The 27,165-nt window shown below is 41.9% G+C and overlaps 2 protein-coding genes across 3 annotated transcripts in view; one reads left to right on the top strand and one right to left on the bottom strand.

The window, feature by feature from the left end:
- The first annotated feature begins 226 nt into the window (after positions 1 to 226).
- On the top strand, positions 227 to 24,319 carry LOC139534313 (trafficking protein particle complex subunit 14-like). 2 transcript variants are annotated; one of them, XM_071333363.1, is made up of 11 exons: positions 227 to 944; positions 2,225 to 2,320; positions 2,707 to 2,836; positions 3,083 to 3,169; positions 5,803 to 5,923; positions 6,348 to 6,495; positions 6,911 to 6,972; positions 14,696 to 14,868; positions 19,319 to 19,455; positions 19,633 to 19,740; positions 21,183 to 24,319. In XM_071333363.1, exons 1-11 carry the CDS (start codon positions 453 to 455, stop codon positions 21,306 to 21,308), a joined length of 1,680 nt encoding a protein of 559 aa, XP_071189464.1. In that variant the 5' UTR covers positions 227 to 452; the 3' UTR covers positions 21,309 to 24,319. The 2 variants fall into 2 exon arrangements, with proteins under 2 accessions (XP_071189464.1, XP_071189463.1); XM_071333362.1 differs by having other exon boundaries at positions 228 to 944; positions 19,541 to 19,740.
- Positions 24,320 to 24,787: 468 nt separating this feature from the next.
- The window catches only part of zanl (zonadhesin, like), a 79,076-nt gene continuing 76,698 nt past the window's right edge, over positions 24,788 to 27,165 (bottom strand). The window contains exons 48-52 of the mRNA XM_071331375.1: positions 26,989 to 27,124; positions 26,705 to 26,851; positions 26,294 to 26,387; positions 26,039 to 26,079; positions 24,788 to 25,210 (exon numbers count right to left, since the gene is read on the bottom strand). Of these exons, the coding sequence (XP_071187476.1) occupies positions 25,113 to 25,210; positions 26,039 to 26,079; positions 26,294 to 26,387; positions 26,705 to 26,851; positions 26,989 to 27,124 (516 nt within the window). The 3' untranslated portion in view covers positions 24,788 to 25,112. The remainder of the gene's footprint in view (positions 25,211 to 26,038; positions 26,080 to 26,293; positions 26,388 to 26,704; positions 26,852 to 26,988; positions 27,125 to 27,165) is intronic.

The following is a 27,165-nucleotide window of genomic DNA, read 5'->3' as shown; positions in this document are numbered from 1 at the left end:
AAGCTCACAGTTTTTAATAATACATTAACTATTTAGCTACAACATGTAGGGTGAAAAACAATTTCAAATGTATTGGGAGATTATTTGGGTCTACCTAAATGGTGAGAGAAAGGCTTGATATCTGGGCCTCTGTTAATTCCACTTATCAGCAGTTGAATACTCCTGCCTAGTTTTAAAATTCAGCTCTTTTTCTCTGTGGTCGACTGGTTGTACTGTAGTGCACTGCACAGCTATGCTGCACAGTGAAAGCGTCAGTCGCAGGTTCACCGACTGATGATGGACACAGTGAATTGGATTTTAAATGTTTATTATTATAGAGATATTTGTAAAAATAGGCCAACTATCGATGCTGGTCATACACTAAGAATATTAACCCCCGAGTGGGTTTTGAATAGTATTAGCTTGTGTGATTGTATAGCAAGCTATCAACAGGATACATAATCTAGCTAGCCATGGTTCTAATGATGGAATCGCAATGTGAGTATTTTATGTATTTCCCTGCGGTTCCCATCACGGACCTGTCGGACCCGTCAAAATACCGAACTCTCCCCCGGCGCAGTCACCTCTACCTTGGCGAAACGGTACAGTTCTTGCTGGTCCTCCGGTCCAGAGATGGAGCGTCGGGCTCGAGCGGGACAAAGGGAAGCGGGTCAGGTGATAGCGGTACCCGGGCTTGGAAGGAGCTGGTAGGGTCCCTCTCCGCTGTAGCAAGTGTCTGCCCCGGAGAGAGCCGACATCGCTCCCAACTTCACCCCCACGAGTTCCAGAGAAGCTACAGCGACGACTGTGTAGACGAGGATCCCGACGACGTTGACTTTGCTGCGGGAACAGTCCACACAGCCAGAAGGGAGTCAAGGAACCGAGGTTTCAGAGAATGCAAGCCGCTTCTCATACACAATAATACGGGGCGTGATGGACGGCAGTATCGGCGCGCACCGGTTCAGGTAATATGAAATTATGAATGACTGTAGTCATAATTGGACGGAACAATGGCACAATGATTGGACTATACACATAACAACTAGCTAATACCGTATTGAGTGTTATAATAGGCTACGTGTACACCTGCTGTGTAAAATAGGAAGTGCTGACATTTCCTGAGCATGTAAGTAAAACGCTCGTGCAGCAGAAGTACACATGTAAACCACAACAGTCAACCAGACCTTTTTTTAAACTTCCTGTAAGCACTGACCTATGACAGTTGGAACAAGCCAAAATACTGTTTGACAGTAGAACTGGGTTCAAATACTTTTTGGAATAATTTCAAATAACCTACTTTGTGCTTGATTGAGCATGTCTGTTGCAATGGAACCACCTGGCACTCCAGGCAGAGTAAACAAAACGCTTTAAACACTCAAAGTATATGAAAGATTTCAAGTAGTATTTGAACCCAGGTCTGTCTGACAGACAGCTTGTTATTGTGGCAAGGAGCACAGGTTGGTTCTAGCTACAGTCACTGTGATGACATTCAAATAGACGCCTCAAACTTTCTTTAGTCTTAACCAACCAACACTTCTTTCGATTCGTCCAACCTTGACATTAAGAGAGAGGGAGAGAGAGCTTGTGTAAGGAGTATTTGCTCACACTTGCCTGTTATCAAGCCTCGCAGGACGGACAGCAATAACCTACTAATTATTTTCAGACTACATTGGCAGAGAATTCAGACATACATGCCAATTCAACCTCATAGGCAAACAAATTAACTTAACCTTGAGGTGTTGGCAATCGAGGGTAACAACCACCCACTATGATAGTCAATAGTAAGCATGGGACAAATAGAGAGAATGAATGAGTATTTTTTGCACACATTCCTATTTGTCATATCCTCTGTGAAAGACAGATCCCTCTTCTTCTATTACATTTGACCATAATAATAGTGTACTAGCAGGTGGAGTGACATCTGTATCAATAATCTATAGTGAAAATATAGAATACAAACTTTATTTGTCCCTACATCCCCCTCCTCCATTGTTTACATAATCTTCTCTCTCTCTCTCTCTCTCTCTCTCTCTCTCTCTCTCTCTCTCTCTCTCTCTCTCTCTCTCTCTCTCTCTCTCTCTCTCTCTCTCTCTCTTTCTTTCTTTCTTTCTTTCTTTCTTTCTCTTTCTCTCACTCTAACTCTCTCTCACACACACTCTCTTTTTCTCTCCCCCCCCTTCCTCTCTCTCCCTCTTGCTTTCTCATTGTTTGTAATAGAGTATTTCTGTCTCTTCCTCTCTCCTAGTCACCCATGGACGAGCCAGTGGTATTGAACGAGGAGGTCATATTCCCTCTGACCGTCTCATTGGACAAACTCCCCGTCAACACACTCAAGGTCAAGGTGAGAAGTCATGCAGTGTGTGTGTCTGTATGTGAGTGAGTAAGTGAGACAGAGAGACAGAGAGAGAGAGAGAGAGAGAGAGACAGACAGACAGAAAACAGGACAGACAGTGTCATTGTCTTTTTCTCTACTCGTCTCTCTATCTGTGTTCCCATCATATCTCCATTTCCTCCCCCACTCTGTTTTGTCTCAGATTGTAGTGACTATACCCTATGCATGTCCATAACCTTGTCATAGCCTCTCTATGCATGTAAATAACCTTGTCATAACCTATCTATTCCCGTCTATGTCAGATTGTAGTGACTCTATTCACGTTCATAACCTTGTTATAACCTCTATGCATGTTCATAACCTTGTTGTAACCTCTTGTTTCCTGTCTATGTCAGGTCATAGTGACCGTGTGGAAGCAGGAGGAGGAAAAGGCAGAGATCAGGGAACATGGTTACCTCACCATCCTACAGCTGAGGAGCCCCACACACACCTTCAGACAAGACCTTAATACCTTCAAAGCCCAGGGTCAGGGTCCTTCACTCTCCAGTGGCTCCCTCTGGGTTGTGACTGAGAAGGATAATGATTATCTTAGATTGTAAAACATTATCTCAATTCACTGTAAGGCCTACCAAATGAGTATAGGCCTACACATTTAAAGTACATTTTCAATATTAAGTAAAACAACGCAATTCACGAGGATGAACAACTGCAATATACATTCAGTGTAAAGTTTATTTTCTCCCCCCGTCCCCATCCCCATCCCCCGTCCAGTCAGCACCACGTTGAGTGTTCTTCCTCCACCAACTGTGAAATGTCAACAGATGACTGTCTCCGGGAAGCACCTGACCATCCTCAAAGGTGGGGGAAGACTACAAAAGGGTTCTTGGCTGTCCCCATAGGAGATCCCTTTTTGGTTCCAGGTAGAACCATTTTTGGAAACGGTTCTAAATGGAACCCAAAAGGGTTCTACCTGGAACCAAAAAGAGTTCTTCAAAGGGTTATTTTAGGGGGACAGCCGAAGAACACTTTTAGGTACTAGATAGAACCTTTTTTTATTAAAGTGTAATACCTTTACACACTGCTATATTGTGATGGGAGAATACTAACATTGTTGCACCTGACCGTTCTCAAAGGTAGGGAGCAGAGGGGGGCTAACTCTGTTAAACTTGGGCCATAGTGTGGTTTATTTATTTATACTCCACTTTGCATCATGCCAAATAACTCCCCTTAGCTGTGTGTTGTTCACTATAATCCAAGGTTTCACATGCGTTATTGTTTGAGTATAACCTATTCTATACTTAACCACAAATGCTTTTGACCAGGAGTTTTTTCTGACCACCTTAAAAGAAAAACCTTTAGGCCCTCGCTGTAGCCTGTGACTGTGAGGGTAGGGGCTAAGAATATATGAGTCCGATAACTACTCTGAAGCAGAGCCAAGAGCTCCTGACTCCTGGTGAACAAAGTTAAGTTTGAAACAAGGCTGAGCTGGTTTAAGGAAGCGCTTTCGCTTTTGAAGAAAGGGGTTTAGCCACAGAGAGCCACTGAACTGTATCCTAGTCCTCAGCCCAGGGCTAAGATCAATAACAACCCTCTCATGTGTAAAATCCTGTTAATTCATTGTATTTAATGAATCAACCACCAGGATAATCACTGACTCTCTGGTGGTACCGAGTCTGACCCAGTAATAGTGCAGGTTCATAGTTAGGTTGGGCCCATTCAAAAGCAAAGTCCCCAGCTAGCGATCATGATCCCATGTTAACAAAGCGTCTTTTAGATATTAAATCCATAAATGGGAGGACCTGATCCTTGATAAACACTCATACTCAGAGACGCTTTGTGAAATACAGGCCCTGGACAATAGCAGAGCTCCACCCAATGTTCAAAGTGCAAAGGGAGAGAAAAGTATTACAAATAACCAAGACCTTCTTTAATAGATAGTTAGGAAACATGTCCCAAGTAATTAACTACACCGACAACAGTGTTATCACAGTGTTATCGCAGTGTTACACAATAGCTCAATAGTTTATATAGGTAGTAGCTCTTACGTGTACATGCTGTACAGGATATTGGCTCACATATGTGGATTTATATTTACAGTATGTATAGTAGAGCACCCTTTGAAATTACCCTGAAGTTTACAGTATTGTGTATTGTCTTTATGGGATGTGGATTACATTAGTGAGGGTTGTGTATTAAGCTTGGGCAATATACCGTTTATGCCATATACCGGGTTATTTTGAAATACCGACGGCCTACGCCACTGCTTATAACTATTAAGTTAAAGCTGCAATATGTGACTTTTTGGACAACCTGGCCAAATTCACATCGAAATGGGATATGTCATTCTCATTGAAAGCAAGTCTAAGAAGCTGTAAATCTGTTCTATGTTCGTTATTTCTATGCTTCCCGTTCTCAAGTTTAACTATTAGAATTTAAGCAACCAGGAAATGGCTGAGAGATTTCTGCGTATTGCACCTTTAAGTATAACTATAAATTATATCCAGCTCAGGGATCCAGCTATGCATTTGGTTTGCTAACTTGCTAGCTAAGTGGCTAGATGTCAAGATCAAACTTCTTGGTTGCATTCAATCCCCTCCTGGATCAAGATCCCTCTTGCCTAAATAGTTTTGTGCGTTAAAAATGTATAATTATAGCGCCCCCTGTGTGCACTTCCGGTAATACAGTATACCCTAGTATGGTACAGAAACAGTATGACGGTATGAAAATCTGGATACCGCCCAACACTATTGTGTGTATAGCTAAATACCATGTATGTACTGTATATGAATGGTACCCATATCAAATCAGATCCAATCAAATTTTGTCACATGTACCGAATACAACAGTTGTAGACCTTACTGTGAAATGCTTACTTACAAGTCCTTAACCAACCGTGCAGTTCAAGAAACAGAATTGAGAAAATATTTACTAAATAAAATAAAGTAAAAATAAAAAGTAACAGTAGAATTACGTAACAATAACAAGGCTATATACAGGGGCCCGGTACTGTGGAAATGTGCAGGGGTACAGGTTAGTCGAGGTCATTTGTACATGTAGGTAGGGGTAAAGTGACTATGCATAGATGATAAGAGGATAAACAGCGAGTAGCAGCAATGTAAAAACAAAGGGGGGTTAATGTAAATAGTCCAGGTGTCCAATTGATTAATTGTTCAGCAGTCTTATAGCTTGGGTGTAGAAGCTGTTACGGAGCCTTTTGGACCTAGACTTGGCGCTCCAGTACCGCTTCCTGTGCGGTAGCAAAGAGAACAGTCTATGACTTGGGTGACTGGAGTCTTTGGCCATTTTTTGGGCCTTCCTCTGAAGTGGAAGTGACTATTGTTTTTGACAATAGTATTATGACATCACCTAAACTTCTTCCTCTCTTATGCTTTCCTGTCTCCGTTTCTCTCTATCTCTCCTTCCCCCCATTTCCCCCCTCCCCCTCTATCCCTTTTCTAACTCCCTTCCCTCTCACACTCTCTCCCCCCCAGTATTAAACTCCAGTTCTCAGGAGGAGGTCTGTGTGAGGGATGTGAGAATCATTCCTAACTTCAACGCGTCCTACCTCCCCATGATGCCTGATGGCTCTGTGCTTCTGGTGGACAATGTCTGGTAAGTACAGATCTAGGTTCTAGGATTTTGGGACCACCCCCATTACTAAACTTAACCATTAGGGGTGAAACAGAAACAGAAACTGACTGTAGATCAGTGCCTGATGGCTTTGTCCTCCTGGTGGACAATGTCTAGTACACTCCCTTAACCACAGATCTAGGATCAGATTACAGTACTACTAATACCAACTTTTGCAGTTAAGGGTAAAAAAGCATCAGTGTCTGCCGGACAAGGTGCTTTTCAGGGACGCTGTTTATAAGTGTTGAAACATGTTGTATATTTTGTTCTAAAATGTTGAATAAAGATATAATGAGTGTCTGAATGTCCCATACGGTTGTTTATTTTTTATGAACCTTGATCAGAATGTAAAAAGTACATAACTTTTGTAATCATGGCGATGACATCATTTACTTCCTGTCTGCAGCCACCAATCAGCAGAGATTGGAATGGCGTCGTTCCACAGGATGAACAGTAGCTCCTCTCACCTTCCCAGCATGCTCTCTGCCCTGGAGGAGCAGAACTTCCTGTTTCAGCTGCAGCTCAGGGACCAGCCGGAGGAAGAGAGCAACGAGGTGAGAGGAGAGGAGAGAGGGAGGAATGGGGAGAGAGAGGGGGGGTATAGAGAGAGGAGAGAGGGACAGAGAGAGAGAGGGGGAAAAACAAGGACAATGTGTAATATCAAATAAATGGTCCTAGTTTGTGATGTAAAAGGCAGTGAGATACATTTCAGGTAATAAAAAAAATACAAATAAAATAAAATAAAAAAATAAAATTTTATTTGTCACATACACATGGTTAGCAGATGTTAATGCGAGTGTAGCGAAATGCTTGTGCTTCTAGTTCCTAATATTAATATGATATCATACTTAGTGTGGGATCATTTCATCTGTTTTAGATTAAACATATGCATGAGAAATCTGCCATGAATGTCCTTGTGGAGCATGAAATCATTTGAGGAATGTGAATGTGTTTTGCTCTCTGCTTAAGGGTCTGGAGGTTCCTTTGGTAGCTGTGCTGCAGTGGTCCACCCCTAAACTTCCCTTTACCAGGTAGGTCTACAACTACTAATAGATAGAACTGGCTCATAATCACTATAACTTTCCCAAACACTCACTATACCTACTCCATTATAACGACCCCATTATAACTACTAGTTTTCCCCAGGTACAGTACATCTCCACCGACTATTAGTTGAAACCAGAGCCATATATTTAAGAGAGTTGGGCCAACTTTTAGAATTCTGAATATTGTTCTAATTCTAGACAGTCAGCCACATAGCTTTGCTTAAATATCGCCCATGTAATGTAAATGTAGCTAGCCTGGCTGCCATAGGATGTTGTAGTGTCATGTAAATGCATCATAATGCCCATTCTAGTGACATGCCATTCCCCATGTAATGTTAATGGGTCGCCAACATGGCTGCCATAGAATGTGGTAGTGTCACGTACAGTCGAAGTCGGAGGTTTACATACACTTAGGATGGAGTCATTAAAACTCATTTTTCAACCACTCCACAAATTTCGTGTTAACAAACTATAGTTTTGGCAAGTCGGTTAGGACATGTACTTTGTGCATGACACAAGTAATTTTTCCAACAATTGTTTACAGACAGATTATTTCACTTATAATTCAATGTATGACAATTCCAGTGGGTCAGAAGTTTAAAAACTCTAAGTTGACTGTGCCTTTAAACAGCTTGGAAAATTCCAGAAAATGATGTCATGGCTTTAGAAGCTTCTGTTAGGATAATTGACATCATTTGAGTCAATTGGAGGTGTACCTGTGGATGTATTTCAAGGCCTACCTTCAAACTCAGTGCCTCTTTGCTTGACATGGGAAAATCAAAATAAATCAGCCAAGACCTCAGAAAAAAAATGGTGGACCTCCACAAGTCTGGTTCATTCTTGTGAGCAATTTCCAAATGCCTGAAGGTACCACATTCATCTGTATGAACAATAGTACGCAAGTATAAACACCATGGGACCACGCAGCCGTCATACTGCTCAGGAAGGAGACGCAATCCCAGAACTACAGCAAAGGACCTTGTGAAGATGCTGGCGGAAACAGGTACAAAAGTATCTATATCCAGAGTGAAACGAGTCCTATATCGACATAACCTGAAAGGCCGCTCAACAAGGAAGAAGCCACCGCCCCAAAACCGGCATAAAAAAGCCAGACTACGGTTTGCAACTGCACATGGGGACAAAGATTGTACTTTTTGGAGAAATGTCCTCTGGTCTGAAACAAAAATAGAACTGTTTGGCCATAATGACCATTGTTATGTTTGGAGGAAAAAGGGGGAGGCTTGCAAGCCGAAGAACACCATCCCAACCGTGAAGCACGGGGGTGGCAGCATCATGTTGTGGGGGTGCTTTGCTGCAGGAGGGACTGGTGCACATCACAAAATAGATGGCATCATGAGGTAGGAAAATTATGTGGATAATTTGAAGCAACATCTCAAGACACCAGTCAGGAAGTTAAAGCCTGGTCGCAAATGGGTCTTCCAAATGGACAATGATCTCAAGCATACTGCCAAAGATGTGGCAAAATGCCTTAAGGACAACAGAGTCAAGGTATTGGAGTGGCCATCACAAAGCCCTGACTTTAATCCTATAGAAAATTTTTGGGCAGAACTGAAAAAGCGTGTGCGAGCAAGGAGGCCTACAAACATGACTCAGTTACACCAGCTCTGTCTTTAGGAATGGGACAAAATTCACCCAACTTACAGTGGGAAGCTTGTGGAAGGCTACCCGAAACGTTTGACCCAAGTTAAACAATTTAAAGGCAGTGCTACCAAATACTAATTGAGTGTTTGTAAACTTCTGACCCACTGGGAATGTGATGAAAGAAATAAAAGATGAAATAAATAATTCTCTCTACTATTATTCTGCCATTTCACATTCTTAAAATAAAGTGGTGATCCTAACTGACCTAAGAGAGGGAATTTTTACTAGGATTAAATGTCAGGAATTGTGAAAAACTGAGTTTAAATGTATTTGGCTAAGGTGTATGTAAACTTCCGACTTCAACTGTAAATGCATCATAAAGCAGAAACCTCAATTGCCCAACCATAGAAATCCTGTAGGTCGTTATCAATAAGACGTCACAATAAGGTGCAGAGCATTCGATGGCGCATTTGCCGATATACTGTTAGCTGATAATGTTTACTTTGCAAGCTACCGGACCAGTAGAAACTTTGTACAGCTGGCTAAACATAGTGGTAAGTAGACCTAATGTACTTTTTTCACTAGGCCTACCTTGCGAAGTTAGCTAACATTATCCCTTTTCAACATTGTTTTTAAGAGTGTTTAATCACGAATGCTGCTGACAGACGTGATAGGCGAGCGACACACTAGCTTAACACAGTTTCTCTGGACCCCCCCCCGCAAGGTCGGTGTTTGGCCCCCGAATCCGACTGTTTTCCATACTGAGTATTGCCAACCCAGACAGTATTTCCAGAGACATTGTGTATCATATGTCCATTGTGCTGCACACAATTTAAACTTAGTCTTGAATGATACATGCCAAGATACACCAGAGATGAGATAAGGGACTGTTAATATTGCAACCACACAACTCAAACATCAGTTCACCAGTATGAAGACGAAATCGCAAGCCCTCAAGAACTGTTGTCCGCTAAAGATGATAATCTGTTTGCATCTTTATTGGCTGTCCAGTATCCAGACGACCTGTCCCCAGAGCTTCCTATCCAGTTAATCTCTTTCCGTTTTGTGTTGATGCTGGCAATTAAGGAGAATGAGAGGCGCAATTAAAGATGTTACAGAACTGCTGCATTTGAAGCACCACTCCCTTCTGCCCAGTTTCCCTGATGATAATATGGCAATCAAGCTGTTTTTACCATCCCTGCAACTTGCTTCTGCGGAGTGTTTTCGAAACAAAAACTCACAAAGAACTACCTAAGATGCATTAGGCTCTCGGTCTGATATGCGCTTTTGAACACCTGAGTAAGCGCCACTCATTGCACTGGCGCCGTCGTAGCCTCATAGCCACGGCATTTGTTTACAGATATCCCCTCATACTTTCAATCAGTTAAATTTGTTATTTTTCATGGTCTGAGGCACTTTTTCAGTCACATTCCTGAAGCCCAAAAAACAAACACGTAGCTTCTTAGTACATATGTCAATTTAAAAGATTTATGAATTACTTTTTGGAGGGTTACTGACAAATGTATTTATTAAATAAATAAAAAATAGACATCGATGACAGGCGCATGGGCCCTCAGAGTTCGTGGTCCACTCCATCTTGTGGAGACTGCCGGTACGCAGGTGAGGCTACATTGATTGATGGACCACAAATTGGCTAGCTAGCTAATAACAAATAACGTCAATATGGCTAGTTAACAAGCTAACTTTACGGGGATAAACTAGATGACTATATTCAAATATTGTTTGATTTGCTTGCCATCTACGGTGGTGATGACAGTAGTCCGACTGACAACTTTACCAGGACGAGGACTTGCCGATGTCAAGTTTTTCCCAAAAGCCAAATCTCTGACGAAGCAAGCTAAATGACACATGTTGCTAGCTACATGCCAAATGGATAGGCTACCCTCAAATGTCAGAAAAGAAATGGTTAATTGATGTTTACTAATCATGAAAAGCGTGCAGTTACTTGCTGTATAACTCTGATGATGTGTAGTTCTGACTATGCATTTCAAGTGCTGATTATATTAAAACCAAATAGTTATACCATTTATTTAGTCATTTATTTAGTAAAACGGCACATAGTTGTCAATAGTTTTAGCGGAGCTGGGGGCTTCCTTAACCCCCAGCAGCCAAATCGAACACTGCACTGTATTGCAGTGTTGCCAACTCCTCAATAAGGAAAGTAGCTATTGGCTGTCCTAAAAGTCGCTAATTGACGTCATCGCCTAATTTGCATAATTGGCCATGTGCATGTAATTGTGACGGACGCTGTAGGAGAGAGGAATAACATCGTGGGAGAGACAAAAAGTGAGTAAAAAACACCCTAAATATGTTTAGAACTACAAATTAACTTTCTTCTGTCGATTCTTGTTTTTTTTTATGTCACAATTCCAACCCTCCTCCTTTATCCGGGCTTGGGACCGGCAAAAGTGACCCAAAAGAGACACTCTGGCGGAGTTACTTCGTTTTTTATTATAAAAATAAAATAAAAATGTATTTCTGTTTAGTTTTCTTAATTTGGTTTGGTATTTAACCTTATGGTCCACTTAGGAGCCTACAAGTCACAGTAAAACATGAACATTTTTAACCATAACATTTTTTTTTTTTTTTTGTATACAATCAACATTAACAATCTAAATGGACCAAAAAGAGACAATAGAAAAAACTGTCAATGGCAATGTGAGAAAATTATGGTAACTAGTCTGGCCCTAATTCAGGTTAATTGTTTTTGTTCCCCAGACCCCCCTCCACACACACACAGGCTGTGCTGGCTCACAGAAAGAGTGAGTCATTGTCATTTTGGTCAAGGCTCTCTATGGCAGGTTAAGCAACTGAGGGAGCTGACTTAAATGAGTAAGCAGCTGATGTGCCAAAAAGCTGCAAAACATTATCAGGCAGCTGGTGCTCATAGCAAGCTTCACCAGACAGCTTAAGTCCATATCAAATGTACGGGATGGAGTTAAGGGTCTGCATGGACATCCGATTTCTAAGTTTGCTTTTTACCACACTCATCTGGCTGAATATTCTCTCGACTTCAGAATTCGAGTGTGGCAAGGACAACACAGACACAGCAGCCATGGCAAGTTCTTGAAACGGGTTGATATCAGCTGCATCCCTGAACTTCCAAATCTCACTCCAGAAGCCCAGTGTGTTTTTTGTCTCTTTCCATTTACTAAGATGGATGGCACGCCATTGCTGGACAATCTTGTCTATCTCTGCAGGGGAGCAGCCAAGGAGATTGGCTATTTTTTCTATTTCTCCAGGGCTCTTATTGTGCTTTAGAGTTTCCTCCACATTGAAAGCTGACATGTACTGCAATGCTTCAATGTTGTCCGGCAGTCTCACCCTCAACTCATTAGTGAGGGAGATGGTGAAGGCTACACACTGCTTTCGGACATTGTTTTCATCCTCAGGCGCAAGGTGGAGCTCAGCTGCCTTTGACTCAAAAAGGTAACCAAGGCACGGTTTGGGACTGATGTATCCATCTATTGGCCCTTTGAGTACATCAACATTTGCCAGTGGATTCAGCACCCTGCTGCTCATTGACTTGATCAGGCTAACCAAGCTGTCAAGTAGCTTAATAGGATCTACTTGCTCTCCCTCAAAAGCCTTGATGGCCAACTGTACCTCACCCAGCACTGACGTCAAAAAAGTCAGATACAATATGTTTTGAGGATCACTGTACATGGAATATAAAACCTCAGCCATGTAGCAGTGTTCACTGGACTTGATGACTGCGAAATGCAGCCTACGCTCCTCCCACTGGTCCAAAATGCGTGAAACCGCGGGTTCAATGGAGAGCCAACGTGTGGCAGGTTTCTCCCCACAGTTGATGGTCTCATATATGGCCTTTTAGGCCTCCCTGCGCTTTGGAGACACTGAAAACCAGTTATAAGTCTCTCGTACCAAGTACTCCACACTATGGGGGATGGTGTAATTGGAAGCATGACTTACAGCAAGCTGCAGATAGTGGCACACACAGCGAATAAGAACCAGATATTTGAGGCCATACTCCTCCTTCAGCACTTTATGGACCCCATTGTTAATCCCCGTCATAACAGAGGCATTGTCAGTCCCTATCCCCAGGAGTTTCTCTTTTTTAAGACAACACTTCTCGAGGAAAGCCACAACAGCACGGGCTATAGATTTGGCATCTCCTCCCTCCAACTCAACAAGCCCCAGAAATGTTGATACAATTGTCTGCTTGGTGTAACTAAAGTACCTTATCACAACCCCCAGGTACTTAGAAACACTTACATCCGTGGACTCATTGAGGAGGAGGCTGAAATGCTGGTCACCCACATCTGCGACCAACTTTTTCAGAAAGTATGGTGCTAGAACACCATTAATCATTTCGGTGCATTTTGAAGTGGGTAGCAGCAGTGGAGTCTGAGAAAGCAGCTCTACATGCTTCTCCAATGTGATCACATGCCAGCATGGAACAGTGTTCAGTGATAGCTAATGCCATGGGAATGCAGTGATTTATTTTAGACAAAGAACATTTTACATTTACATCCCGCCCCATTTACATCAGCCAGCGGCGGCTTCCCGCATGCTCGATTCATTTGCAGTATGGACGCGGAGGGGTGAACATCTCCTGCTCTGACTGCAGCTGGGAGGGACTGCTGCGCGAGGACTGGGCCGCCTGTGAGTGCTTTGGGACGGGGGTGGGGGCCACGGCAGCAACCGCTGCTCGTTGAGAAGAGTAAGAACGATATGTGCTTTCACGTCAGAGTCTCCGAAAGTCTCCAATAACACCAGAAAAAGTCGCTAGATTTGTCGCTAGTCGATTTTTTGAAAATGTGTTGCTAGAGGGGTCTGAATACTTGCTAAATATAGCAACAAAGTCGCTAAGTTGGCAACACTGCTGTATTGTAACGTTTTATTGATAACGACCTATTAAATTAATAGAGGGGCCATGTCATAAATCCTAAAAGTTCCAGAATGGGGTGAAAATGGCAGCCATGTTGGTCAGTGAGAAATCCAAAAAACTACTCGAATTGAAATGAATTTCAGTAGATGTAACGGGGTGAGTGACTCGTTGCCCGGAAGTCAGGCGCAGGAGAGCAGAGATGGGTGATAACAGGAGAACTTTAATATACACCCTGGCCCAAAGGCACAGGCGAGGCAGCACAAAGCACAACCACGGTAACATGAACCGGATTAAACAAAACAAACAAACCTAGCGCAAGCCAGCCTATAGCGTAACACCCCACACAAAGAACAATTCCACACACAGACATAGGGGAAACAGAGGGTAATATACATTTAGTCTGATGAGGGAATGTGAACCAGGTGTGCGGGAAAACAAGACAAAACAAATGGAAAATGAAAGGTGGAGCGGCGATGGCTAGAAGACCGGTGACGTCGACCGCCGAACGCCGCCCGAACAAGGAGAGGGACCGACTTCGGCGGAAGTCGTGACAGTAGAGGCATAGTCCTGATTTTACTTATCCAGGAAAATTAAGGCATATGATATATAAGAAATTGTGTAATATAAGTATTGTTAACCTAAAATATTGTCATATAATTATAAATCCAGTTTATATGGAATTTGCATACATCTTCTATATAAATAGCCTCTAAAATATAAGTAAGACCATAAATGTATCAATTTTTGTTTTCTTGGAAAGCTGTGAGTGCTATTATATGATACAATATCAGTACTTGTTGCATTTACAAATTGTCTATGTACTTTCATCAACTGATTTCAGCCAGTGTATGGCTGTGGATTAACTACATTGTTTGAATGGAATGTTGGCATGTTGGCAGTTAATCTGAAAAATGTATAGAATCATTTCTCTAAAACTGACTGGCTAGCTAGCTAACAAACATACAATGCAGTTACATTCTTAAAATTCAATATTGTACACAGTATCTTATCACAGCACTGGCTTGTCATGGTTGACCAACTCCCTCACCAAGATGGCTGACCTTTATCCCATCATAAGAAAGTTAATAGTATTCTAATTCTTAATTCTATGGGGTCAACTCTTTAAATACATGGATCTAGTTGGAACTATCCCATAATAACTACTCTACGTTGACTAACTGTCCAAATATACCTACCCCATTATTACTCTGCTACTTAACTTCCCTTCTCCAGGTACATCTCCACCCACTACCAGCTGCCCAGCGTGAGACTGGACCAACCCCGGCTGGTTATGACAGCTTCCTGTCCCAGTGCTGTGCAGCCTCAGGAGCACTTCCGGGTCAAATACACCCTACTAAACAACCTGCAAGACTTCCTGGCTGTAAGACTGGTCTGGACGCCCGAAGGTGAGGGGATGGGAGAGGAGGGGGGGGGGGGGGGGGGAGAGATGGAATGATTATGGAGGGAGATGAGGTGAAAGGGAGGGAGATGTAGAAAACGGAGAAGATTAATAATTTTTACACAAAAAAGAGTGTGATCAAGCAAGAGAAAGAGTGGAAGAGAGGGATAGAAAAAGAATGACAGAGGGTAATGACAAAGGGTCCGTTAGAAAGAGACCGGGAGAGAGTGAGAGATAGTCCAGGGAGAGGATCATACACACTGAACTAATAAATACAGTGGCTTGCAAAAGTTTTCACCACCTTGGCATTTTTCCTATTTTGTTTTACAACCTGGAATTAAAATAGATTTTTGGAGGGTTTGTATAATTTGATTTACACAACATGCTTACCACTTTGAAGATGCAAAATATTTTTTATTGTGATACAAACAAGACATAAGACAAAAGAAAATAAAAACTTTAGCGTGCATAACTCTTCACCCCCCCAAGTCAATACTTTGTAGAGCCACCTTTTGCAGCAAAGTCTCTTGTGGTATGTCTCTTTAAGCTTGGCACATCTAGCCACTGGGATTTTTGCCCATTCTTCAAGGCTAAACTGCTCCAGGTCCTTCAAGTTAGATGGGTTCCGCTTGTGTACAGCAATCTTTAAGTCATACTACAGATTCTCAATTGGATTGAGGTTTGGGCTTTGACTAGGCCATTCCAAGACATTTAAATGTTTCCCCTTAAACCACTCGAGTGTTGCTTCAGCAGTATGCTTAGGGTCATTGTCCTGCTGGAAGGTGAACCTCCGTCCCAGTCTCAAATCTCTGGAAGACTGAAACAGGTTTCCCTCAAGAATTTCCCTGTATTTAGCACCATCCATCATTCCTTCAATTCTGACCAGTTTCCCAGTCCCTGCCGATGAAAAACATCCCCACAGCATGATGCTGCCACCACCATGCTTCACTGTGGAGATGGTGTTCTCGGGGTGATGAGAGGTGTTGGGTTTGCGCCAGACATGATGGTCAAAAAGCTTAATTTCAGTCTCATCTGACCAGAGTAGCTTCTTCCATATGTTTGGGGAGTCTCCCACATGCTTTTTGGCGAACACCAAACGTGTTTGCTTATTTTTTTCTGTAAACAATGTGTTTTTTTTTGGCCACTCTTCCGTAAAGCCCAGCTCTGTGGAGTGTATGGTTTAAAGTGGTCCTATGGACAGATACTCCAATCTCCACTGTGGAGCTGGTCTCTTTGTTGCCTCTGATTAATGCACTCCTTGCCTGGTCCATGAGTTTTGGAGGGCGGCCCTCTCTTGGCAGGTTTGTTGTGGTGCCATATTCTTTAAATGTTTTAATAATTGATTTAATGGTGCTATTTGGGATGTTCAAAGTTTCAGATATTTTTTATAACCCAACCCTGATCTGTACTTCTCCACAACTTTGTCCTTGATCTGTTTGGAGAGCTCCTTGGTCTTCATGGTGCCACTTGCTTGGTGGTGCCCCTTGCTTAGTGGTGTTGCAGACTCTGGGGCCTTTCAGAACAGGTGTATATATACTGAGATCATGTGACACTTAGATTGCACACAGGTGGATTTTATTTAACTTCTCTGCGCTACGGATCCCTTTAGCGGGATCATTTTCCTAAACAACCGCTGAATTGCAGGGCGCAAAATATTACTAACAATATTTATAATCATGCAATCACAAGTGAAATATACCAAAACACAGCTTAGCTTGTTGTTAATCCACCTATTGTGTCAGATTTTGAAAATATGCTTTGCAGCGAAAGCAATCCAAGCTTTTGTGAGTGTATCAATCAATGCTACAACAGCTAGCCCCAAATTAGCATGGTCACGAAAGTCAGAAAAGCAATAAAATTAATCGCTTACCTTTGATAATCTTCGGATGTTTGCACTCACGAGACTCCCAGTTACACAATAAATGTTATTTTTGTTCGATAAATATTACTTTTACAACAAAAAAAACGCCATTTGGGTTGCGCGTTATGTTCAGAAAACTACAGCCTCGTTCCGGTCCTGAAAGGCGGAAGAAAATTCCCAAACGTATCAGATTCAAAAATATTACTAAAAATATTTATAATCATGCAATCACAAGTGAAATATACCAAAACACAGCTTAGCTTGTTGTTAATCCACCTATCGTCTCAGATTTTGAAAATATGCTTTGCAGCGAAAGCAATCCAAGCTTTTGTGAGTATCAATCAATGCTACAACAGCTAGCCCCAAATTAGCATGGTCACGAAAGTCAGAAAAGCAATAAAATTATTCGCTTACCTTTGATAATCTTCGGATGTTTGCACTCATGAGACTCCCAGTTACACAACAAATGTTATTTTTGTTCGATAAATATTACTTTTATAACAAAAAAACGCCATTTGGGTTGCGCGTTATGTTCAGAAAACCAAAGCCTCGTTCCGTTCGAAGGAAATTCCAAAAAGTATCCGTAATGTTCGTAGAAACATGTCAAATGTTTTTTATAATCAATCCTCAGGATGTTTTTAACAAACATAATCGATAATATTTCAACCGGACCGTAACCTATTCAATAAAAGAGAGAAAGAAAATGGAGAGCTACCCCTCTCGCGCGCAGGAACTAATCAGAGGACACCTGACTAGTTTTGAAAAATCTTGCTCATTTTTTAAAATAAAAGCCTGAAACTATGTCTAAAGCCTGGTCACAGCCTGAGGAAGCAATTGGAAAAGGAATCTGGTTGATACCCCTTTAAATGGAAGAAAGACGGGCCAGGAAACACAGATTTTTTTTTTTTAAATCACTCCTGGGTTAGTAGTAGTAATGCCTTAGAGAGAGATAGAAAGAGCAGAGAGAGATAGAGAGAGCAGAGAGCGAGAGGGACAGAGAGAGAGATTTATTTGATTTTTATCAGAATCTCTTTTAGTCCTCATTTGGACTAATCTTCCAAAGAGTCCTTAAACATTAAAACACAATTCATAATGCAATCACATTTTCACATATAACACACTGTTACAAACAACAGACATATTACACTGACATATTGACCAGATAAATACAGTCTGAAAAGATAGATTGATTCCTTCATCTACCATAGTCCTGCACAACCTTCCAATGTTTTATATTTAAATGGTTCTAAAGTATTGTTTGAATTTGTATATTGAAAGGTTTCTGGTTTGCTGAGATAAATTATTCGATATCTTTATTACTCTGAATCGAAATGTTATTTTGCCTATTTCTCTTTTCTTTCTGGATAACACGTAGATGGTGGTCAATCTAGTCCTAGTGTTTACTGAAAGCCTGTCTCTTACCAGCTGAATACTGTTGTAAATGGAGTTTGGCCATTTTAAATGGTGTACATTGTGAAATAAAATAAGCAATGTTTTTGCTTAAAATTATCTTGTTGATGAATTACCACCCAAGAGCATTGTGCATGACTACAACAGAATAATCATATCTCTACCTTAAAACAATCCTTGCTGCTTTGTTCTGTGCAACCTGCATCCTCCTAATTTCGCTTGCTGATGCATGTCTCCAGACCACATAACAGTAGTTCACCTGACTCCCAATTAATGCTTGGCTTGTTTGCTTAAGAATCTTTCCCGGTAAATATTTTGCTATCCTTCTGATCATGCATGCATTTTTTTTTTTAAACATAGATGAGTTATTGGAGACAACCATGATAAACAGTTGTCTAGCTGCACCCCTAGTAGTTTGGTTTCTGCCACTTCGTCAATTTGTACTTCCCCCATACTTAATTGCATCCCATGTTGTGCAGGCCTTTTCCTGGTGGAACAGACCAACATAACCCTGGTTTTCTTGGCGTTCAAAATAAGTTTGTTCCAGCAAACCCACTCCCTGATATTTCCCAGATTTACTTGTAGAGCTTGCTGTACCTGTTGAACCAATTATCTTGCTGTATAAATTGTAGTATCATCTGCAAATATAGTAGCTTGAGTTTCAGATAAGGCATAAGGAAGGTCATTGGTATATATTAAGTAAAGAAGTGGTCCAAGGCAACTGCCCTGCGGTATTCCACAGTTTAAAGCATGAGGGGAAGAAAACGACCCATTGATATAGGTGGACTGTTTCCTGTCAGGTAGATATGACTGTACCCAATTGAATGTTGCCTCCTGAAACCGATATTGCAATAATTTTGTCAAAAGTATTTAATAATCCACTAAATCAAAAAATAGTACACCCACAAACCTGAGACAGAGAGAGAGAGAGTGGCAGTAGATGAGAGGTGGGAATTCTGTCTAATGTCCAGTGATGATTTATAACAAAGCCCCTAACTAACTAACTAACTAACTAACTAACTAACTAACTAACTAACTAACTAACTAACTACATACCAGAGGAACATAATCACTTTAGGCTATATTATAATGCTCTCTCCTTGGGTAAACTAAACACCAGCCTCTCCCACTCTCCCTTTCCGTCAATGTCACCCCCTTCCTCCCCTCTAACCCCCCCCTCCCCCAGGTCGTGGTCGTCAGGAGGACCCCTCTGTCAGTTCTGTGGTATGTCATTCCCCCCTTAACAACCTGGGCCAGTGTCGGAAAGGATCCACCCTCTCCTTTACTGTCGGCTTCCAGATACTCAAGGCAGGACTCTTCGAGGTACCAGAGAGAGTGTGCGCGTGTTTCTCCGATTTAGCATACCAAACATTACTCACTCCACATGCCCCCCTCTCCTCCTCTCCAGTTAAGCCAGCACATGAAGCTGAAGCTTCAGTTCACAGCGTCCTGTTCCAACCCACCTGCTGAGGCCAGGCCCATGTCTCTGTCCCTGTCCAGGAAGAACTCTCCCTCCAGCCCTGCTGTCAGAGACCTGCTGGACAGACAGAGTCTGGGAAGATCACAGTCCTTCTCTCACCAACAGCCATCACGGTCGCATCTTATGAGGTAGGAGATACACGCATGTAATGCACAGACACATACACAACATGGCCAAAGGAATGTGGAAACCCCTTCAAATTAGTGGATTCGGCTATTTCAGCCACACCCGTTGCTGACAGGTGTATAAAATTGAGCACACGGCCATGCAGTCTCCATAGACAAACATTGGCAGTAGAATGGTCCGTACTGAAGAGCTCAGTGACTTTCAACGTGGCACCGTCATAGGATGCCACCTTTCCAACAAGTCAGTTCGTCAAATTTCTGCCCTGCTAGAGCTGCCCCAGTCAACTGTAAGTGCTAGGAGCAACAATGGCTCAGCCGCGAAGTGGTAGGCCACACAAACTCACAGAATGGGAGTGCTGAAGCGTGTAGCGCATAAAAGTTGTCTGTCCTCGGTTGCAACACTGACTACCAAGTTTCATACTGCCTCTGGAAACAACGTCAGCACAAGAACTGTTCGTCGGGAGTTTTCATTAAATGGGTTTCCATGGCCTAGCAGCTAAGATCACCATGTGCAATGCCAAGCGTCAGCTGGAGTGGTGTAAAGCTCGCCGCCATTGGACTCTGGAGCAGTGGAAACACGTTCTCTGGAGTGATGAATCACGCTTCACCATCTGGCAGTCTGACGGACAAATCTGGGTTTGGTGGATGCTAGGAGAACACTAGCTGCCCCAATGCATAGTGCCAACAGTGACGTTTGGTGGAGGAGGAATAATGGTCTGGGGCTGTTTTTCATGGTTCAGGCTAGGCCCTTTCGTTCCAGTGGAGGGAAAACTTAACACTACAGCATACAATTACATTCTAGACGATTCTGTGCTTCCAACTTTGTGGCAACATTTTGGGGAAGGCCCTTTCCTGTTTCAGCATGACAATGCCCACGTGCACAATTGAGGTCCATACAGAAATGGTTTGTCGAAATCTGTGTGGAAGAACTTGGCTAGCCTGCACAGAGCCCTGACCTTAACCCCATCGAACACCTTTGGGATGAATTGGAACGCAGACTGCGAGCCAGGTCTAGTCGCTCAATATCAGTACCCGACCTCACTTATGCTCTTGTGGCTGAATGGAAGCAAGTCCCCACATCAATGTTCCAACATCTAGTGGAAAGCCTTCCCAGAAGAGTAGAGGCTGTTATAGCAGCAAAGGGGGGACCAACTCCATATGAATGCCCATGATTTTAGAATGAGATGTTTGACAAGCAGGTGTCCACATACTTTTGTAGTGTATATACAGTGCCTTCAGAAGGTATTCACACCCCTTGACTTTTCCAAATTTTGTTGTGTTATAAAGTGGGATTCAAATGGATTAATTGTCATTCCCTGTAATCCCTAAATTCTGGCAGTGACTCCTTGACCTCATTCTGACTCTCTGACCTCTCTCCTAATCCCCATTTTGTGTGTGTGCGTATGTCTCTTTTGTACTTGCGTCTCTATGTGTGTGTGTCCTAGGACGGGCAGTGTGATGGAGCGCAGGGCCATCACCCCTCCAGTGGGATCCCCAGTGGGTCGACCCCTCTACCTCCCCCCCGATCAGCCGGTCCTCTCACTGGACAAGATCGCCAAGAGAGAGTGTAAGGTACTGGTGCTGGAACCTGGAAGAGACTGAGAGACAAGGCGAGAGACAGGGAGAAGTGGAGGAAGAGAGGGGAGTGCTGGTGCTTGAGCCAGGTAGAAACAATGAGACTGTGAAGATGGGAGGGAGTGAAGGGAGGGAGGAAGAAGGGAGACATAGATAGAAAAAGGGAGAGAGAGAGAGAGAGACATCTCTCATGCTGAACATTTCCTACATCCTACAAGGCAGGCATGAACAATGATCTACCAGACAGACAGATAGACAATCTGTCAGACACTGAATGATTGACTGTACGTGAGCCACGTCATTTGAAGACACTGGAGAAATTACTTTCACAACACCATTTCACATTTTTATCTCGACAACATTTGAAGTTTTTATGTCACTGTAATGTCAACATTCCATTTCATTCCTTGTTTTATTCCTTGTGTAATGCTGTAATTTAATGTGTAAATAATTGTTAAGGTTTTGAACAGGGTGAAGACAGAACCAGACTATTTGTAGAAACATTTTGGGAACTTTTTCACTGAAGATTACTGTGTTTACCGTACAGGGTTATGGTAATAGCCAATACCTTGTTAATACATATTGTTATACACTGGTATACATTTAACACAGTATATGTAATGTAATACTTGGATGTTAATTTTGTTAGTGAAAAACTGGATTATGTTAGTGAAAAACTGGATTATGTTGTGAAAAACTGGATTTTATTATTGAGAAACAGGATTATGTTAGTGAAAAACTAGATTATGTTAGTGAAAAACTGGATTTTATTATTGAAAAACAGGATTTTGTTACTGAAAAACTGGATTTTCTTAGTTTACACACTGTTAGATAAACTTATCTCATGTGATGGATGTCAAACTTGTGATAAAAAAAGCAGCAGGAGACCACAGGGAAAGGGTTGAGGTCTGTTGCATTGTGGAATAACTCTAGCCTGGTCTCAGATCTGTTTGCGCTGTCTTCACAACTCCTATGGTCAATGTCACGATAGGAATTGGCAAGACAGCACAGACAGATCTGGGACCAGGCTAGATCTGTTTCACCCGTGGATAGTGTCATCGGGTTCACTCTTATTAGAATGGGTTGTATTTTAGTGGCTTGGAGCCACACAGTCTCTACACTGTATTTAGTAGTTAATAAGTATTCTACCAGAGATGTTTTTAGCAGCATTTGCTGCTGCTTAATAGTCTTAAAATTGCTTATACACACTCCTTAGTACATTCCAGAGTACACATATTGTACATAGAAGGACATACTCCGTAACACACATTTCATAGTCCACATTCCATGATAGGGAACAATCCTTTCACATCATTTGCCTTTCCCTTGTTATACTGCTGTTCGCCCTACTCCCTATAAAGTGCACTACTTATGGACCCTGGTCAAAAGTAGTGGACTAAATAGGGAATAGGGTGCCATTTGGGATACGGCCTTACACTGTTGTTCACCACTGTTAAAACTTTGATTACACTGGTTGATCCTGTTGATTGTTGTTGTTATGCCATTCATTCCCACCTTACCTTATTATTAGGGATTTAGTCCTGGGTAACAATCCAGAATAGTGGATTATTTAGAAGTCGTAACGTCCGTTACTGTAGCTACGTTTTCAACTGTTTACATTTGTGTTGAGAACATTGAACAATGGTGTGTGTGTGTGCAGGTGTGTGTGCATGCATAAGTGTGTGTGTGTGTATGTTTGTGCCCCTGAAGCATTTGTTGTAACTTTTTTGTATGTTTGTCTCAAATATTATTTTATTTCCTGGTTCAATTGCCAATGGAAATGACCAATGGGTCTTTATCCCTGATGTAAATTACAATGTGAGGTTGGGGACATTTCAAACGATCAGATTTTTTTTTTTTACTGTGTGTCAAAAGCCCGGTTTATACCTGGCTCTAACATGCATCCTTTGTCCTGATCCTGTCCACATTTTGATTGTGCCCACATTTTTAGACAGGTGTTGACAATCAAAAGACACATTGTGATCTGATTGTAATCAGATCATCCTGCCCACCTCCGGAGGTAGTCAGGCACGCATTGTGTCTTTATATCTTACAAGTGTAGACAGATCTGGACAGAGAAACCATTTTAGTACATTATTCCACCCGTTAAAATCATTGACAGGTGGCACCATTGACTGATTACATCAATATGTGTCTTACAATAAATAAATACATCTTATTTTGAGTAGTGTAATAATTTGCAGAAAGGATAGGATCAGGAAATGTGGTCACAATGCAGACACATTGGATGGATAACAGACACATTTTAATACCATGTGTAGACACATTTCTGGAAATGTGTGCACATATAGAATGTAGACAAGATCAGGACAAAGGACCCATGTTAACACCAGGTATAAACAGGGCTTATTATGCCTTGTTTTCCCTGGACACAAAGTACTTGCTTGTGTATTCTTTGTTTAATTTAGATGTTTTCATCTCTATATCTTCACATGAAGTCAAGAAATAGATGTACCCAAGACTGTGTGTGCAGAGGATGTGTGTGATTTAGTTTCTGATGTTTCATTTTGTTTAGATGTTTGATTTCCTTCAGCCTGGAATTGAACTGAAAAACAAAACCATTCCAACTCAATTTTCATTGTTCCCGAACACTTGATGAACAAAAGTTTGGTCACAAACATTTCCATTCCTTTCCTCTGTGATTTTAAAACAATGTATTATAGTACTACTTGGACCAAAGTAGCTCACAATATGATTGTTTATGTATATTAGTGACTTATTTTTAACAGTCATTGTTGTTAAGCACTTGAATTGATTATAATTGTATTGTCCTTGGTTCTTTGGACACACAAACAACAAATGCAGTTGATTGTGTCACAGATGTACTGTGGCACGTTGTTTGCTAGCAGTCTCACTGGCCTTATTTTAGATGCCTCGAATACAAACGTCTGTCAGGGAAAAGTGTTGGGGGAAAAATAGTTTTGAGTCACTCCTCGTTTGTTGCACTCTTGAAATGTGAAATAAATACAGTTGGAGCGATTGGGAAGTTTGTATTTTACGCGTCGTAAGTCTGCTGACCAAGAAAAAGGAAAGCGGAAGAGGGGGGAGAAATGGAGAGAATATGGGATTTGAATGGGTACTACAACATCCTTGTGGCACACCACTTTCACAGGTGCATTACTGTAGGACAGGTAAGACAAACACGGGTGTGTTACTGTAGGACAGGTAAGACAGACGCGGGTGTATTACTGTAGGACAGGTAGGACAAACACGGGTGTGTTACTGTAGGACAGGTAAGACAAACACGGGTGTGTTACTGTAGGACAGGTAAGACAAACACGGGTGTATTACTGTAGGACAGGTAAGACAGACGCGGGTGTGTTACTGTAGGACAGGTAAGACAGACACAGGTGTGTTACTGTAGGACAGGTAAGACAGACACAGGCGTGCTACTGTAGGACAGGTAAGGCAGAGAAGACTGACATGACAAGTAATGTTAAGCTTGCAGCAACAATTTAATTCACTTCAATAAATTACATCTCAGGCACTTGAGGCATTTTATAATTGCACTTTTCCCTGGATCATAATTCATACATTCTCAAATTACAACAAAAGCATTAATAAGTTAATAAAAGTAGATAATATAATGACAATAATATTAACAAATTCCAAAAAGAATAATGCGGCAAATATGTAACATTGACGTTACGGACTGTTCTGAATTGGTGTGCATTGTTTGTGAGTGAGTGAGTGAGTGAGTGAGTGAGTGAGTGTGATATCCGTACATTCATCTGCCAGTAAATGAAACTCTTATGTTCTCTACTCTTCTTTCTCTCCATCTACATGGGAGTCATGATGTCACTTGCGTTCTTCTGCTGATTGTCCAGGTTTTCGTACACGACGTCGCTGTCCTTAAGATGCATGCGGTATTGGATGCCTAGTAGAAATTAAATTCATATAATTATAAGCGAGGGAGGGAAAGAAGGAGAAAGAGAGAGAAAGTGAAGAAGGACAAAGAGAGAGAGAGAGAGGTGTAATGTTTATTATTATCATGAATTTGTTGTTTTATGACAGGTACTATTAGGTAGGTCCAGGAGTTTCTCCTGGCCAGGTCACCAAGGGTTTAGTTGGGAAGGATGGAGGGCAGAACTACTTGTCATGCAATCCAGTGGAAGAACCGAAGCACTTCTTTTTCACAGTATGAGCATTGATTTCACAATTTCCCTCCTGATCATGGCTTCATAGAATTACAAAAAAACTTAAGTTTAGGCATAAGGGTCGAAATGAATGAAGGTTATGTTTAAGTTTATGTTTAGGAACACGGGTTAGGTTAAGGTTAGTGTTATATCAGTGAGGTTAAGGTAAGGGTTGAGGTTATAGAATTATGACACGGCAAGGTCCACTTGCCTCTGTAATAAATCAGCTGAATAGGTGGGTGACAGGTGACAGGTGTTTTTCTTGTGCTTTTCTCTTTAGCTGACTGCCAATAGTCTGCTTCAAAATAATTTACTCATTTAAAATGGTCTAGAGTCCACCCATTATGGCATCATTGACCTGAACAGGGAACTTTGTTCTACTGGTTCAAATTCAAGTTCTACTGGTGTTTACTATATCCTTCCCATCTAAATCCTTGGCCTGGTTTTATTGGGAAAATATTAGCTAAGTAGTATAATATTAGTATAATATTAGCTAAGTAGGTAAAAAATAATGTAAGTGAAAGTAAAAGTTGATATATGTTTTAAGTGAGATTGAGATAGGCACTTACTTGAATCTGTGCTGTCAGAATCACACTTGTTTTTTTTGTTCCTGTGAACACAAAATGGTTTAGAGAGTTAGCATCCGTTTACATAGGAATACAAATACTGCACTGACAGGTGACGTTAGCTTCTTCTGTCTTGTACACTGAATAATAACGCAAGCTGTCATGATCGACTTGATCTTTGATTATTTCATGTTGTCAGAGTAGATTTTGCTCTGCGATTAACAGGCTGTGTTTTAGTGGTTGTTGTACAGTACTTACGTTCGACAGCATTTGTAGCATAACACACAGATCAGCGCTATGATGATGACTCCCAGAGGCACGAGGACTGCGATGAGGATGATCGTGTTCTTATCTGTGGGACGAAGCAGGAGACAGTTACAACACTGGTATGCCTGTATGCTATTTCTAACAACTGCTATGTCCCAACAAGGATTACCGGGTACAGTACAGTATAGTACAGTCCCATACAGTACAGTACAATACATATGAGTCCCATACAGAATAGTATAGTACAGTACAGTCCCATACAGTACGGTATAGTATAATACAGTACAATACAGTACAGTCCCATACAGTACAGTACAATACATATGAGTCCCATACAGACTAGTATAGTACAGTACAGTCCCATACAGTACGGTATAGTATTAGCTCCAGTTAATCACGTACCCAGGCCTCCGCTGGTCTCGGTCTTCTCGATCTCACACAGGCTGCCCTCGAAGCCCTCTTTACACTGGCAGGTGATTGAGTCAACTGTAGTGGTAGACTCAGAGCAGGTACCGCCATTTAGACAGGGGTAAGACAGACACGGACTCACTGAGAAGAGAGGGCGAGAGGGTGCGTTTTTTATCAAAGACATTTCAGTCCATTTTGCACACTGAAGTTGTTCTTATTGCAACTACTAGGGGCACAAATGCATGTTTCAGTAGACACACACAAAGACACACACTCACTTTTGTAGCAGTCACGTGCGTAGTCGAAAATGGTACAGACTTGTGTGTCGGCACAGCCCTTGGGTTGGCACACGGCGCCCGAGGCCGTACATTCACACGACAGGGCACAGTCCTCTGTCACAAACTTCTCCTTGAGCTGGGTAGGAAGGGAATGGCGGGATGGGGAGAGAGAGAGAT

This window comes from Salvelinus alpinus, chromosome 11, assembly GCF_045679555.1.
Source record: "Salvelinus alpinus chromosome 11, SLU_Salpinus.1, whole genome shotgun sequence".
NCBI classification, from domain to species: domain Eukaryota; kingdom Metazoa; phylum Chordata; class Actinopteri; order Salmoniformes; family Salmonidae; genus Salvelinus; species Salvelinus alpinus.
The sequence above is the reverse complement of the archived record's forward strand: the minus strand, read 5'-3'. Positions and strand labels throughout refer to the sequence as shown.